Source organism: Etheostoma cragini, chromosome 2 (assembly GCF_013103735.1).
Source record: "Etheostoma cragini isolate CJK2018 chromosome 2, CSU_Ecrag_1.0, whole genome shotgun sequence".
Classification (NCBI taxonomy): domain Eukaryota; kingdom Metazoa; phylum Chordata; class Actinopteri; order Perciformes; family Percidae; genus Etheostoma; species Etheostoma cragini.
The window spans coordinates 4,227,360-4,245,261 of record NC_048408.1 but is presented as its reverse complement, the minus strand read 5'-3'; the positions used below and the strand labels follow the sequence as shown (position 1 = coordinate 4,245,261).

The window sequence follows — 17,902 nt, the reverse complement described above, 5'->3', positions numbered from 1 at the left end:
TATATATCTCTCTCTCTCTCTCTTTTACTGTGACTGTTATTGCCACTCTTCATTTCAACCCCATGTCTGAAATTATAGAGTGTGGTCTATACCTACTCTGTCTGTAGTGTCTCAAGATAACTCTTGTTTAATTGATACTATAAATAAAATTGAATTACATTTTGACCAAAATAATTGTGATTATTATTTTTTCCATAATCAAGTAGCCCTACTAGTTTTTTATGTTTATTTATAAAGTTTTTAGTCAAGATTTCAGGACTTCCGTCGACCAAGATATTCTTCGGTTGATTACAGCCATACCCTAGTGTGTGTGTGTGTGTGTGTGTGTGTACCTGTCTGAGTCTTCTGACTCATCGTCGTCACAGTCCTCTGTCTTAGAAACAGTGTGTAAAGGAAGCGTTGCCGCTGGCGAGTGTGTGTGGACACCTCCCGGTTCCTCTGGGTGGGTTGCTGTATTTGATGATGGGTCTGCATTGGCCGGGGTTACGATGAGATTTTCTAGTTGTGTTGTCACGGTAACCTCCATCTCCTCTTGCCCCTCCTTATGAGCTGGTAACGTGTGGCCATTCTCCTTTGATAAATTTCCCTCCATCTGAAATGCACACATTTTAAATCTTTGAAAGCTGGTCTTCAGATAACACAGGACATAAGAAGGATCCACAGATCATTTTACCTTCTCTAGCCCTGCGAGAGGCAGTGGTGCCGTGGATTATATTCATATTTACAAAGCATTATCTAATGCTGCATTTATGCAGGCGCCGGTACGAATGACCCCTCAAGTCGGAAAAACTCAGGAAGGCGGCAAAGACTTCCAAATAATTCTATCAGCTGGAGCACAGTACTTCAGGACACAAAAACTACAAAAACACCCGTCCAACAGCTGCAGTTTGGTTAGGTTCAGGTACCAGAAGGACTTGGTTAGAGGCGGCTCATGCAATGCAGTGGATGTGCCTTGAATTTGTATTTTGTTTGTTTTTATGACTTGTCTTCTGTGCCGATGCTAAGGCTGTGAATAACCGCATCACCGCTGTGACGTGACACTACGGCACTCACCGCATTTGAACTCTGCTACCGACTAGCTAGCAGGGCCTAGCGACTGCTAGCGACTCTCAACAAAGATGTAATAGAAGTGAGATGCCCCACTCTGTAGCTAACACACAGGGAACTAAATACAATTATGAAGCTGAAAATGAGCACAATATGAGCACTTTCAGTTGCTTGTCACTTCAGCTTGGCACAACCTTTGACAGTCTATTAAAGTTATAGTGCGTATTCTCTTTTGCCCCCAGGAGGTTAAATAATGACGACAGGTCCTAAATAGGCTTAGTTGTTTAATGTCACTTATTTATCAATGAATTCATACCCAAAATGTATTCATCCTCAACTCAAAGACATTAACGGAAAATATCTGTGAAACAGTTGGTGACACAATGCTATCCTTCCTTCCACCACTAGATGTCCTCATAGAGATGTGAAGCTTTGAGTACTCAACCTTTTTTAATATTGGATTGAAAGCTTCAGTGGTTCAGAAAGCTTAATTTCTCCATCACTAGCTTAATATGCTCATGTTTTTTTAATGTAAGGTACTTCTGGGGTTCTGTGTAATGAAAGGTGCTCATGAATAAAATTGCCATTGTAGTAAAGTGGGCGTGCTGAGCATGGCAGACAGAGTAAACGTTGGGTTGATGGACAGACATTTCATTCACACGACGTGTGTAAGTCCGCTGACCCGCCATTGGACCCGTGCTGTACCCATTCATAATGATAGTAGCTTAATATGGATGTGTAAAGCAGTTATAAATAGCCTATGTGACAATTAAATATATTTTGGATAAAATCAACAAATAATTGTGACCACAATATTGATCAAAATAGTGATGATCATTTTGCCCATAATCGAGCAGCCCTAATTTAAAAAGCACCGGACCCTGCCAGCCGAGGCCCAGTTAAACATCCACACGTGTCTCTAAATCTGAGAAAATTATTTATCCACGTGGTGAAGACGGTAGATGGGAAGCTTATTCGGACAAAGAGCCGATCCAACCAGATAGAGTGTGTTTGTGTGTCTATAATATAAGCCTTTACCTTGTATAGGTCTTGTCATACATTCATTTGTAGTGTTTTACACTAAAGCATTCTGTATATGTAGACTGTATATACGACCAATAAGGGATTTTTAAGGCCAATACCAAATCCGATACATTAAAAAAATTATCCAGCAAGGCGTAACACCTAAACAGATTTCCCTGACATCAGTTATATATAGTTATTTATGAGTTCTCACTAGAATAGTATAATTTTTTATTGTCACAACAGAGCAGAGGAACATCAAAATATATTAAAGTTCTGATAAAATGTATAAAATACTTAGGATATGAAACTTAAAGTCCTAAACAATAATAAATAAAAAAAGTGTAGTCAACAAAGACATTGTAGAACCACCTCTGATGGACAAACTATGCTTCGTAAACCTCGTAACGTTTTTATTTTACTTTTGCAGATGCAGATAGTTGGGGAAATGCTAATATAGCCCCGCTGATATATCAGTCGGCTCGGGCTCTAATATGTAGGCCATAGGCTATTATAAATATGTAGGTCTGTGTGTGTATACAACAAATACAAATGTACAACCCCGTACATTCTTAGCTGCGTTTTGAATTGATTTCACAGTAAATATATCAAAGTTGTAATGAGAGATCATAAAATGCTGCGTGTGCCATAACAACAGACAGCTGCAGTGGTGCTGCCCATCATACACTCACCTAAAGGATTATTAGGAACACCTGTCCTATTTCTCATTAATGCGATTATCTAATCAGCCAATCCCATGGCAGTTGCCTCAATGCATTTAGGGGTGTGGTCCTGGTCCAGACCATCTCTTGAACTCCAAACTGAATGTCAGAATGGGAAAGAAAGGGGATTTAAGCAATTATGAGCGTGGCATGGTTGTTGGTGCCAGACGGGCCGGTCTGAGTATTTCACACTCTGCTCACTTACTGGGAGTTACACCCACAACCATTTCTAGGGTTTACAAAGAATGGTTTGAAAAGGGAAAAACATCCAGGACGCGGCACTCCTGTGGACGAAAATGCCTTGTTGATGCTAGAGGTCAGAGGAGAATGGGCCGACTGATTCAAGCTGATAGAAGAGCAACTTTGACTGAAATAACCACTCGTTACAACCGAGGTATGCAGCAAAGCATTTGTTAAGCCACAACAAGCACAACCTTGAGTCGGATGGGCTACAACAGCAGAAGACCCCCCCGGGTACCACTCATCTCCACTACAAATAGGAAAAAGAGGCTCCAATTTGCAAGAGCTCACCAAAATTGGACAGTTGAAGACTGGAAAAATGTTGCCTGGTCTGATGAGTCTCGCTTTCTGTTGAGACATTCAGATAGTAGAGTCAGAATTTGGCGTAAACAGAAGAGAACATGGATCCATCATGCCTTGTTACCACTGTGCAGGCTGGTTGTGCTGGTGTAATGGTGTTGGGGATGTTTTCTTGGCACACTTTAGGCCCCTTAGTGCCAACTGGGCATTGTTTAAATTCCACAGCCTACCTGAGCATTGTTTCTGACCATGTCCCTTCCTTTATGGCCACCATGTACCCATCCTCAGATGGCTACTTCCAGCAGGATAATGCACCATGTCACAAAGCTTGAATCATTTCTAATTGGTGTCTTGAGCATGACAATGAGTTCCCTGTAGTAAAATGGCCCCCACAGTCACCAGATCTCAACCCAGTAGAGCATCTTTGGGATGTGGTGGAAAGGGAGCTTTGTGCCCTGGATGTGCATCCCACAAATCTCCATCAACTGCAAGATGCTATCCTATCAATATGGGCCAACATTTCTAAAGAATGCTTTCAGCACCTTGTTGAATCACTGACACATAGAATTAACAGTTTAAGAAATGGACAATGTGACGCCGTTGTATTCAACGGAGACCAGTGGAGGATATTAGAAGCATTTTTCCGGTGATGGCTGAGCGTTACTGCGCAGCCTCCAACTTAGCTTGAAGACGTAAATATGTGACGTGCACAACCTGTCTGAAAGTTGTAAGTCTTCTGGTAGCTGTGCAAGAGAAATCTAAATCATTCCCAATCAGCAGACGGAGACGGAGAGCGTAGGTAAATGTTAGGAGTTAACATAGGCACATCTAATCACTGCTAACTAACATACTAGTTAACATTAGTAATTAAACCCAAACACCTAATGGAAGTCCAAACTGCCTTCAAGCTTGTCCTTATAAAACATCTACTACGGAGACATAACGTGAGGTATAAGGTAATTATTTATAAAGTGTCGTGTTTCTTTAGAAATAAACAACGGACAGATAGAGTCTTTTAACGCTTCAGATGTAAAGTTATTCGTAGTGGCTTCAAAATGAATGGCAGTCAACGGAATGCTAACGGCGGGTGATGGCTTATTGGCATCAACATGGCTCCATAGGAGGCAAGCTTTGTAGACGCTCGCTTGCCCTCTTGGGCCCACAGAGGTCAGATGAAAAGATCCCAACTCCGGAAAATGGACCATCCGAGGAGCACGTAAATGCATCATTAACTTTACGTGATGACAAAACAAGAAGCAGGACAATTGCAGGGTGCTCAGTTTTTATTTAGCTAAGGGCCCATTCAATGTAACAGTGCCTTTCGCTGTCCAGTTTGAATACTTTACTTGCTGTTAATACAGTGTAAAATAAATGTTTGGGTAAAGGCATATAAAAAGTAACGTTAAGTCACGAAGGTAAAACTACCCGTTTCCCCCAATTTATTTTCAAACTAACGTTTCTCAGCATTAAAAAGGCTGTTAATGACAAAACCCCATACCGCACATAAGCTGACAAGCGGAGAAACATTAACGTTATAGTTCGGACAAACTAAAACAAAACAAAAGAGTGTAACGTTAGCGTTATTTCCACGCTAGCTCGGTCGGCTAACGAGCTAACCAGTGCTAACAGCATTGAATTTAGGTCACGAGCCGGACTAAGGAGCCGCGAGACAGCATGACCACAGACTCCTTTACAGCAAATTCTATAAACAACATGTCAGCAAAGTAACAAATAGTTTGTTAAAAGTAATACCTGTTTGTTGGTGAGGCTGCTGGGTCTGTGCAGCGGAGAACCTCATGAAACTCCTGGCCAGCTAAATTAGTTAAAAATTAGCCAAACTACTTCCGTTATCAACCTTCAAAATGAAAGCTTCGTAGAAGCTTTTGTTTTACATCCTAGTACGAACTACAACAAACTGAAATGAAAACATACAATTCAATGAGACATTATGGAAAGGGAAGATTTATTTACTTATGGTTGGCCTTTTGACAGCCTACAATTATTAAACACCTAGTAGGTGTAACATTAGGCAGCCATTTGACAGTAGACAAATATGCCTCTTTATTTTATTATATATCCTATTGTCAATGCCTATACATTGTTGAATTACGTATGGAAAAAAAAGTAAAGTTGACACCTACATTAATTACATTATGTTGTTTGGAAATTCCGTACCAAATTATCTTTACATGTTATTCCGAAGGGAAAACGTTAATTCCGGTGACAATCGTTGTTTTTCTGTGAGCTTGACCCTTCTTCATCCCCAGGTCCACACGTGGGGTTGTGTTTTTCCGGGTGTGCGCACGGCTGTTCTCACTCCCCGATGTGAGTCCATAGACAGTTAAAGAAATGGACAAACAGATCCCGTTGTTCTGGACGGAGACCAGTGAAGGATATTAGATGAAGGGGTAGCTTCTCCTCTCTTAGCGTAGCTCCTATGGCTATCCCTATTTTAATGCCACTAAGCCATCACCTGCAGTTAGCATTCCATTGACTGCCATTCATGTTGACGTCACTTTGACAGTGAATAACTTTCCATCTGAAGCGTTTAAAGGCTTACCCCCTTGATCTAAGCCTATTTACCAACGTTAGACACACACACACACACACACACACACACACACACACACACACACACACACACACACACACACTCACACAACCCCGTTCTTGCTGTTTTGGTTGTCTTGTTAATGTAGCCCATGTACTGTATGGTTGCTACTGTATGGTTGTATTTCATTAACAGCAGATACTGTAGGCGGATGTGTCCAATGTCAATGTCAAATTCATTTATTTAGCACATTAAAACAACTTTGGTTGACCAATGTGCTGAACAAGGTAAAATATCAAATACAGCATTATCATGTAAAAGACAGTTTTACAAATAACATGAAACATCAAAACACATTAAAAAGACATTTGATTGCCAGACTCAGCTAGGACCAAAGGCTATACTGACAAGGTGTGTCTCTAGCAGGGACTCAACCCTGTTGGCTTCCCGTCAAAAAATTTTTATTTTATTTTTTTTAATTTTCTTACCTTTTTGTCAGTTTTTTTTTTATCACTTTTGATGATTTTTTTGAACGTTTGTCATGTCATTTGATGTTTTCAACACTAGGTTACACTAACTTAATAACTTTTGTTTTACAGTATTTTTTTTGAATTTATGGTCAATAAACTTAATTTATAGGAAATTATGCCTCATGTTTGAGTAAGAAAAGCAGAAATTAGGAATTGTTTTGACCAAAATTAAAGGTATGCATGTTGATGGACAATCACAGACTGGAATATGTCAACTTTTACTCAATACTATTTCCTAACCACAATAATGCTATAAAATTGAACAAGACTCCTACACGTATTATTATAATATTCATTGAAAGGCAGAGGATGGTAGTACCCTTTGCCAAGAGCAAAGCAGACAGGGGGGACATGTCCTCCCCACTTTCCATGCCGGTGCCCTCTATCCCCCGCGCTTAGAACACATCTGAGCATGAAGCCAGTTTTTCCAAGTTAACATTGAATCCCTCATCTGATTAAAAGATATGGAGGAACACAACCAATATCTAAAAGTGTAACGTACAAATGTAGTTTAAAACTAGGTACAAGTTAATTTGAGGAGGTGATTGTCAAAGTGTGCTAAAAAGAGGGTCCAAGTTAAAATGTCTATATTTTCTCGTATTGTTCTGGGAATTAGGATGTGTAGCTCATGCTGGTGCACTTTTACACAGATTGAAAGGTATTGTTTTAATAGCAAAATATTTAAAATGTGAAATATCAGAGTAGTTGCTTTAGTTCAGCAAATAGAGTACTGAATAGGATGCAGAAGTTCACTTTCACTACCATTAGATGGCAGCCCAGTCCTGTTGAATTCATATAGGCTATGGTCACAGGGATTCTGGGTCCGGGTGGAATGCAAATGGTTTGAATCTTTTCATAAAATGCAACTTTGATGTTGATTTGATCTGAACCAATGTCATGTGATATTTGGAATCAAATCATTTGTTATGAAGGTTTTTGTGTCAGAAACCATGACGCTTGAAAAGCCAAAAGGTGGTGTTTTAGGTAATCCTGTGTAATAATATAAGAATACATTTTATTTGTATTGCACTTTAAATTACAGTTATCTCAAAGTGCTACAGAGCATATAATAATACAATTAATCAATAAAAAAGATCACGGTCAATAAATAGCCAAAAGGAAAAGCTATAAGATACAGTTACAGTAGTTTTACTTTTTTTTTTAAGATATGTTTTGAGGTTTCATTTAATAACATCTGTAGACTGTGGGGCCCTTGGGTGTTCAGGGAGGGCGTTCCACAGACTCGGAGCAGCAGATGAAAAGGCCCTATCACCCATGCTGCAGAGCTTGGCTCTGGGGACTTGGAGGGTGTTTGTGGTTGCAGATCGAAGGGTGTGTGAGAACGTCTGGGGGGTGAGGAGTTCATGTGTATATATATATATATATATATATATATATATATATATATATATATATATATATATATATATATATATATATATATATATATATATATATATATATATATATATATATATATATATATATGAGTGGTTGAGCAATCTAATAAATCCAGATCCAATAAGCATGTTAAAAACTTATTTTTTAAGAATGTTTTTTTAAAGGTCCCATGGCATGCAAATTTGACTATATGAGGTTACTGTGTAACATTAATATGAGTTTCCCCAGCCTGCCAGTGGCTAAAAATGGCGCTAGGTGCCAACTGAGCCCTTATGACATCATAAGGGGAACGGTTGCTTCCCCTTTCTCTGCTTTTCCCGCCCTGAGAGTTTTGCCCGCCTATGAGAAAGAGAGACACAATGGCTTGCAAACAAGTGAAGCATGGCAGTTGGTCAAGGCTAAATCTGCTTAGTGTTAAAAATTCTACATTCTACTATCTTTCCTAATTCCTGACAATCAGGCACACAAGTTTTCCAAATGTTCACCTGGCAGCAGGGTAAAATACATATTGAATGAAATTAGCCGATGCTGGCCCTGAATGGCCATATTGTTGCTGCGCTAATCAACTGGCAACGCTCAATGCTACTGTTTTAGTTTAAAGCCGTTCACACATGTCACACTTCTGAAGCGCCTCAGAGCCGGGCCGCTTTGTGCCATCACTGTTGCTTTTGAAAAGCAACATGACATGAACATACCCAGTCACAGTTGTACGTCAGCACTGAGAATAAATGGAAGTGTACCCCAGTAGGATTCATATTTGCATACACCAAAGGAGCTGAGAAATGTGCTATTGTTGTCGGTATGTGTGACTTACCTCCACAGAATGCTTTGCTAGAACTATACTGGTGTGTGCATTCAAGTGGATAGGAAGTGGAACACCAATACGTCTGGTTGAGAACTGCCTCTGTGTCCTATGACATTTCCTACGATAACATTGTATGAGGTACGCCTCGAACACTGATTCCCATTGTTCCACAGGGTTAAATAGAAAGGAGTCATAGCTGAGAAGTCCCTAATGTGCACAACACACTCAAAGAAAAACTTGAAAACCTTTGTTTCACTGCATAGAAAACAATTCAGCTCATTTATTCTGGTGACTCAGGAGGCCAAGGGAGATTATGATCTCATATTTATCTGTGGTATCACCGATAGCCTACTGTGTGAATTGTTCAGATAATCCCACCTGGTTTCCTCTGGGTTTTGGGTCCAGACTGAAAAAGCCTATCGAGGTCACTCTGATATTGTTTTACAGAAGTAGGAATGTAACTGGTTTATTATTAGGGGCATCTACAGAGGTTACTCTCTTCCCACAATAAATGCAGCTGTTTTAAACATGAAATCATTGTTTCCATAAATGTCCACGGTGTAAACCTATGGAGACCAACCTTACAGCATCATTGACACATTTAGGTCGTGTCCACACGTACGAAAACAATCTTTTTCCCCCGTCTTCCCTGGCATTGGTTCAAGAATATTTTGCCTCCAAACAGTTCCATTTGTAAATTAGTCACGTTCTTATGACACAATCGTTAGCCTATTTTTACAAAAACGTATGCTACGGAGCCATAACGTGAGCTACGAGGTAATGGAGCCTTTTAGACATTGTTGTGTTTCTTTAGAAATAACCAACGGACAAATAGAGTCTTTAAACACCTCGGATGTAAAGTTATTCACTGTCAAAGTGGCTCCAAAATGAATGGCAGTCAATGGGATGCTAACGGCGGGTAACGGCTTGGAAGCATCAAAATGGCTTCGTAGGAAGCTACTCTTAGAGAGGAGAGGCTTCCCCCTGGTGCATAAAGCTTGCCCGCCAAACAGACAGTAGAAGAAGAAACCATAACACAAGAAGAAGACTGTATGAACCATACGGGTGGTTTTGCTTTAAGCCACAGGGGACAATGTTTTGCAATGTTTTGTCTAGGCCAAGGCTGGCCTTGGGTAATTTAAGTTCCTGTATTGGTGCAAACAGGTGTTAATTTAAGAAGAGGAGCAAACAGTTTTATAACTGTGCTAGGATTATGTTGTGGTTTTTGGGACTTGATTTGAGTTAAGTGGATGCTGTACGACTACAGAATATAAACGCCTTAAATCCAAACTATTGGAAAGGACTGGACATTGTTAGTCTGAGTGCACATTAGAAACAATACTCCAATTTAGAAACCAGTGCCGGCTAAGTATTGGACACGGTCACTACAAGGACGACGAAAATGGGCGGTGCTAGTGCTTGTCAAGTTGATTTATCATGGAATGCCCTCCAACCTGCCAGCACAATTCTTAAGTTCAAAATGTACTTGTGTGTATTTGTTTTACAGAACATAGGAAAATAGAACTTGTGTCACAATGACAGTATTTACTGCTCAGGCAGTAGGTGTTTTTTTGGCATTGTCTCACTGAATCACACACACAAACACACACACTGCAGGTGCTGTTTGTTAGTTTGTATTTTTCTTTAACGGTCCCAATGTCACTCATTGTGTCACACATGGCACTGTCAGCAGCACACCATACAATTTCATGTAAAAACAACACACACTCACACACACACCTTCTCTACTGTCCACATGCCAGACAATTCCTTAAATTCTTGGGATTTGTTTTTCCTGTTTTGTGTGTGTCATTTCCACGTTTTCTTCTGTGGGTGACACATTTAAGCTTTAAAGGAAGAATGCACTCAAACACCGGACAACAGCAGCATTGCTTAAACTTTACAGTTTCAGTGCACTAGTCTTTATATTTTGATATTACATACACTTCCTGTTGTCTGTTTTAGAGTTTTCATTTGCACCGTAACGGATGTGAATATTTACTTGCATAACACAAGGGGAAATTACAGTTTAAATTACTGTATAAATCCTCATGTCTACCTTTGTCATGTCTACAGTTTTTTCTTCACAAATCTACTCAAGTAAAAGAAAAAGGTTATTTATTTAAAACTACTCCTAGAAGTATAATATTTATCAAAAATGTACTTAAGTAAATATAACGGAGTAAATGTAACTCGTTACTACAAACCTCTGCTTAAAGGATTACGCTGGCGACGTTAGATCACCCCGTTATGCGGTAAAGGTTTAGACTGCCAAGGATCTTCCTAGGTCACACTGGGGCAGGGATTCTAGCATTGAACTAGACAGCTTTGTTATCCGATACTGCTAAATCCATGCTGATGTGGTGGGGGTGTGGAAGTTACCATGTTGAATCTGTTCGAGGTTCATGCATTCAAAAGCTTTTTCTTACTGCAGCCGCACTAAATGCAATACATTTTGGGGCAATTGTTGGTTGGGTCTAGACCTACTTTATCTGTAAAGTGTTGTCAGATGAATTGGGTGTGTTAAAGGAACACTATGTAACTTTTCCCGCTTCGGTCCCCCTACAGATTGTCTCACTGGAACTACAGCTCACACTAAAAGTACCTCAATACTTTCTTATGCTGTTATTCCTAACACATGATACTTGTAAGTTACATTCATTGCTGGTTGTGTTGATGGGATTGGTTAACACTAAGAGTAAGACATTTACAAAATATCACCAGCCGTTATCACTGAATTAAATTAAATATAGCAAAGATTCATGTTCTTCCTATATGATTTCATTTGATTAGCTTTAATTAAATGTGATTATTTCAAAATGCATCACAGTTTGAGAAACACTAAGTAAGTCAACAAAATACTTGGAAACCTTATACTACTGTAAGAAGAAATTCAATTTGTCTCAAACAGAAGTTCCCTGAAACTCTTTTCTCATAATCAGCTGTGACTGTGACCCAGAAAGACTAAAGACCCAGGATTTATCCCAATTTAGGAAACACAGAAATGTATGTGTGTGTGTGTGTGTGTGTGTGTGTGTGTGTTTTTGTGGATTACTGTGACAGGACCTGGCAAACAGTCCTTAAAAGGAAAAATAGTAATATTGACAACATATTGTGACACATTAGAAGGGAATTTCCTGCTTCTACCCATGCTTTGGATTTTTTAGGGTTTATCTATCTTGAGCAAGTATAACAAAGGCATCATAGCTTAACTATCAGCACCATTCAATAAACATTACCTTGAAATGTATGACTCATTTTCTCCTTACTTTGGAAATTCCACAAGTAGATAACTGTTTTCTACTTTTATCAGATTTCTTGTAGCCATTACACAATCCAGTTACAAATCTTTGCATGACCAAATTGGACTTTACATGAACTGCAGAACACATACTATTGAATGTGTTTTTTTACTGAACCACACTGATGATCCCTACTATCCATTCTGATCCCTTCTGTTCCAGTGTATATGTCTGCTATCACATCGCACCAACTCCTGTTCTCATATTCCTCCTTGCCTTGAAGAGGGTCACCCCCTAATTGTTGGAGGGGTGAGAGAGACGTGTGCAGCTAACACTGAATATTCAAAGCAGAGAACAATATATTGATGTGTGATTGGAAATAAAAAATAAATAAATAATCTGTTTGTAACAGTGGCGCGACGTCATATTCCTCTCTCAAAGGAAAAGTCCTATAAGGAGCTGTTTACAGCAACTTTCACCCTTGGTGCAGAAGCTGAATCTGACCGTGTTCCTATTAGACTAACCTGCTATTCAGTATGAACATGTGCTTCCATTCGATCCAATTATTTATTTGTATTTAGCAAATTCCTATCGTCCTCCACCTTTCTCCTGTTTATACTTCTCTTGTTGAGTAAATGCTTATGTTGCATCTAGTATCTTAAAGCTATACTGCTTACTTTCTGTCTCCCCCGTGAGGAATTCTAAATAATGACAACAAAACTGTTGACGATGTCCACATGATACAAGCCTTCCGTGATCATGCAACTCCTCCACACAGTTGCTAGTAGCCAAGGAGGAAATAGAGGATGAAAAAAACATGAAAATGAAAGTTAAGTTAAAGTTCTGCATGCAAAAGTCGCCGGACAACATTATTTTCCAAACATAGCCATACTGAGAAATCCAGAGAGAGTTGTGTGTAGCTGATAGTCTTTATTAGCTTTGTAGCAACTCATTTGGCGATGGCTTGACTGTAACGGACGTTCATTAATATCAAAAAGTTACTCACTAATGCTATAAGCCCATTTTGACCATAGACCATGTCTATCAAATATGGATGTAGTCTCCCTGACATCACTAATAGGCACTGTTGGACAACTTACTTCCAAAAGATAACACATGCTAGTATAAGTCATTTGAGAGTAATTAGTTATGTAACAATATCACTGTCTCTGAATTGCAATGCCTTACACTGCTTTTACATTACTTTTGAGTTACTTTCACCAAAATATCAGCAGAAGTATGACTTGGCAGGTAGCTTGTGAATTTCACAAAGGATCAAGAAAGTCTCATCTTCCAAAATTGTATTGATCATTTTTTGTGTTAATTACCTTGACGTTACCGGCTAAGTTACCAGCTAATGCTAGCTAGCTGTTCCATTAAAATTCCTTCACCAGACTTCACCCATTCTTTCTTTTGAGTTAGATAAATGACCTAAATGTTGCATTATCGAGAAATGTGCTTACTGCTGACATCAGGAGACTAGTAACGTTACGCATGGGGGAGTTAGCAAGCTGGCTAACTGTGCAATTGTCCGTTAGCTGGCTGGTTTATTTTATGCTGCATTGGTTACAGAATATGACCACCAAATGTCCACATTCTGTACTCTATACTGGGACTTGGACCAGCAACCATCTGGTTCCCAAGCCAAGTCCCTGAGTCATTGTCACCCTCAAACTAATCAAATGACCACAGCAAAAGCTCAATTTCAACACATCATGGGGATTTAAAGGATTCTCAAACTTATTCATCAGGGGCACTCCGATGTTTTAGCAATGCGCTTTACTAAAGTATAGGGACTCACAGAGACACATTTTTAGACGAAGGCCCAGATATCCTGGCTTTTTCCCATTTAATTTCAAGATCTTTCTCTTGTGTAAGCCCTCCACATTTACCTCAGTTAACATTAACCCACTAATGGTGAAATCCTTGTTGTAACCATCGAGAGCTGGACATTGCAGAAGCAGTTCAACTTTACTGATACATCAATAAAACCATTGGGTCTTACACTTCAGTGTCTTTTTTTAGATCAAAGCATGTCTCAGGATCCACACACACACACACACATGCACTGCCATGATAAAGCATTCTGAGAAAACTGGCTGACAGGATATGAGAACTGGGTAAAAGACATCCAGGTTATAACAAGTTTGAGAGTAAACATTAGAACATATTTTGGTTCATTTCTGACTGTGAAAACACACTTCTGACCGAGCCAAAGTGAAGCAATTATTTTCATATCAGCTCAAATTCCACAGACGTCTTTGACCAAAAGCATAGCATTCTAATTGGGAACACACACAAACACTGACGCACAGAGGGATGATGACAACACACACACGGAGAGAGAGATTGGTTCTCAGTTCAAACAACCTTGACCTGCTGTTTGTGGGGGGTCTGAGCCATTAGGTTTGGGATGTACTAAGTGTACTGTGTGTGTGTGTGTGTGTGTGTGTGTGTGTGTGTGTGTTTAACTGCCAAACCAAGGATTTGTTGTTCATGTAACTGAGAGCTGAAGAGACGCAGGGAGAAAGGACAACACAAGCTAAACTTTCTAGAGCAACACACTAACTAAGCTCATTCACCTTCATCTAATATGATCTAATGTTTTCTGTCAAATTACTTTAAGACAACAGAAAGTCATATTTGTAGCGCAAACTAACTTATTAGATTAGAGGAGTACTCCAACTCCTCTTCCAGTAGGTCAAGGGAATTAAAAGAGACACAAAGAATGATCACAAAAGACGCAGCGAGGCCGAGACATCCTGACTTTTTCCTCCAACTGCTGTGGGCACCAAGTGCACCTGTCTGCTGGACCACGGACCAACGCACCCATGAGTCGGATACTCTTTTCTTTCTTTGTTCTCTCTCTTTGTTCTGTCATGCTATGTTACGTTAAACTCATCAACCTTTGTGCTGTCTTCCCGTCAAAATTGAAAATCAACACTTATATTGATGCTTTTTTGTCAAAGTTTTTACCTTTTTTCGTACAGTTTTGTCCCTTTTTTCAATGTTTGTCACTTTTTTTGGACATTTTCAACACTACTTAACACTAATTTATTTACTTTGGTATACAGTTATTTTGGGAATTTGTGGTCAATAAACCTTATTTATGGGAAATTATACCTAACGTTTGAGTTAGAAAAGCAGAAATTATTAGACTAAATTATTTACACTAAAATTAAAGGAAGGTATGTTGATGGATAATCAAAGACAGGAATATATCAACTTTTACTCAATACTATTAAAAAAACACTTATATAAAATAGAATAAACACCCCAAAATGAATGAAAGTAGAGATTTGTACTTGCCATAGAGCGTTGCACAGCGTGGAATCAATCATGTTATTTTGGGTAATTTAAAAAAAGTTAAAAAGAACATGGATTTAGGAAAATGGTCAATTTGACCCAAGGACAACATGAGGGTTGATAATCTGTAATATTATACTTTCCACCAATTACAACTTGCAGACTGGTTACTTCAAATTTAAAATTATACATATTTTATGTTGTTTTTTATACTATGTAATACTATGTAAGTTGTACATTTTATTCTACTCTTTCCATTTTTCCATATGTGTTTCAGTATTTTTGGCATTTGAATCTGAATTTATTTTATTTTTTATCTTATTTATTATTTCTAGTATATTTCTTATATTATCTGTGTGTGTGTGCGTAAGTATGTCCTTGTAACTTGCTGTGTAACAGAGTAATTTCCTACTTTAGGATTAATGAAGTCTATCTGACGTGTATAGATTTATTGTATCTCAAGACACTTCTGTTTCTTTGTTTGCACTTATTATATCACGTCTATGAACCAATCAGATTGCTTGATTTGAGCTTTTGCTTAGATTGTGATGATATTCATATTCAAGACACATCAATAAACTGCTGAATTGGAATACTGGCACCATTTTTGGTCCAACTCAGCACTTTATATAAACCCACTAATAAATCTGTCTTTTACTTTACTTTTTGGGATCAGAACCAATCCATGCGGTTGGTGTCACTGTGTATACATACAGTATAAGACACATGCAGAAAAGCTAAATGATTAAAGGACATTGTCATAAAAACGGTCCTAAAATACCAAACTTCCAGCAATGAATATTATTGTACCACTAGCTTGCAAAATGATGTATTACTACAGTGTAACTTTCAGTAGACCAACAGAAGGCCTAGTAGCCATGCCAGAAGCATGTACCCTGCTGAACTGAGACCCACACGGGAAAACCTTTTGGGGGCTTATTTAGTCTGGTAACATTGATAATTGGTTGCAACTTGACAGAAGGCCAAACAAAAGAATTAAAACCAAAAACACAGTCCAAAACATACCACAGTGGGCTTAGGTCAATTCCACAGAACACAGACTTCAAAAAAAATGATTCACCAGGGAGAGCGTAACTACACATACTTGGCGCCCATTGGAATCCATTGACATCCATCCAAAGTCAATCCAGGTTGTCTCACCAACAACAGCGTTGAAACTTCCACAGTGCTGTTGAAGGCTGCTCAACATTGCTGTTGTAGAGCCCCCAGTGGCAAACCTAGCAACTGCAACTTGTTGAATGTGATGGAATGTATCACAAGATAAATTCAGTCCATCCGATTTGAAAGAAAAAAATATTTTTACTGTTTTCAACACACGTGTTAATTGGGAGGAATCTCATCTATTTATTTCACACAATGTATGGCATTCTCCAATGTTTTTGTTAACTACATGTCGGGTCACACCACCACCTGGAGGAGGAAATAACACACTGAAAATGGACCATCTGCCAGCAAACAAACATATGCACATTTCTATTATGTTTAAAACATTTGAATTACATACAAGTACACAAAACACACACTGCAGAAATAAATGTGATGGTGGTGTTACATTAAATCCATAAACACTCAGCATCATATAGATTTCCGCATTTCACTAAGAGCTGATTAGAAGTATGAAACATTAATTTTGAGTCATTTAGCGAGATTGACAAAAGTGCAGAACACGTTGAAGTGCACTGTAGCACAGAAACATTACCCAGATCCAAACACACCCACACACACATCTATTAGTTGGGTAATTGACCTCTTTTCCTGGGACCAGTCTAATGAATGGGTCCAAGTGTCAACCAGCCAACAAAGGAGGCTTATCTCCCCACTAACATGCTTTCCCTTCAGGCACTGTGTGTGTGTGTGTGTGTGTGTGTGTGTGTGTGTGTGTGTGTGTGTGTGTGTGTGTGTGTGTGTGTGTGTGTGTTTGGATACAGGCAAATATAAAATATGCAACTTTAAAATGACTACAAAACCACTTTTTAAAAGGAAAAATGACCTCTTATCTTCACATGCGTCTTAACACAGTTTCAGGAATGATGTTTGAAAACACATTTCACAGACCATTCAGGTACACTGGTCATATACATGAGTAAAACTCTGGTATCTTTGAATGGAACTAAAGAAGGATAAAGTTTGAGCACTGACCTGTTAAATCAGCTGTTATTACAACAATTACACAAAATAATCACAAGCAATTGCTATTTAAAGTATGGTAGAATTTATTTAACTTCAAAATGATCAATGGCCAATCAATAATTATTACAATAACAATAACAACATGGAAATCATTTCAAATGTTGTAGCAATCCATGATTGTTTGATTGCTAACGTTAGCTCAAAACACCATTCAAGTGACCGTCTTTGTTGTGTTTGATTGCTAGCTTGTAGCTAAACAGAACACAGTTACTCATTCAACAATCATAATAGTCATTCGTGATTAGCAAGCAATTCCTCCTTTGGGCTGTGGAGGGAAAAAAGTTCCAGGTGACTGTTTAAGAACAAATCATTGTCTGTGTTGTCTGATTTTCTTCTAGAAAAATTGTGTTCTTCTTTGCAGAGGTGAAAACACGCGGTGCAGGTTTCACAGGATTCAGGAGTGTTCTCCAGAACTCAGAACATAACAGGTAACTCAGAACCTGTGTGTTTACCTGTTACCATCTTGAAGTTGCATTGGAAGACCTGGGAGAAGTAAGGGTTCAGCGTATTTATTCTGCACCGGA

The 17,902-nt window shown here is 38.8% G+C and overlaps 1 protein-coding gene across 2 annotated transcripts in view; it reads right to left on the bottom strand.

Annotated features, from left to right (window-relative positions):
* The window catches only part of naf1 (nuclear assembly factor 1 homolog (S. cerevisiae)), a 9,724-nt gene extending 4,577 nt beyond the window's left edge, over nt 1–5,147 (bottom strand). For both annotated transcript variants that reach the window (XM_034894618.1, XM_034894610.1), the window contains exons 1-2: nt 5,085–5,147; nt 333–592 (exon numbers count right to left, since the gene is read on the bottom strand). In XM_034894618.1, the coding sequence (XP_034750509.1) occupies nt 333–592 (260 nt within the window). In that variant the 5' untranslated portion in view covers nt 5,085–5,147. The remainder of the gene's footprint in view (nt 1–332; nt 593–5,084) is intronic.
* Between the last annotated feature and the right edge of the window lie 12,755 nt (nt 5,148–17,902).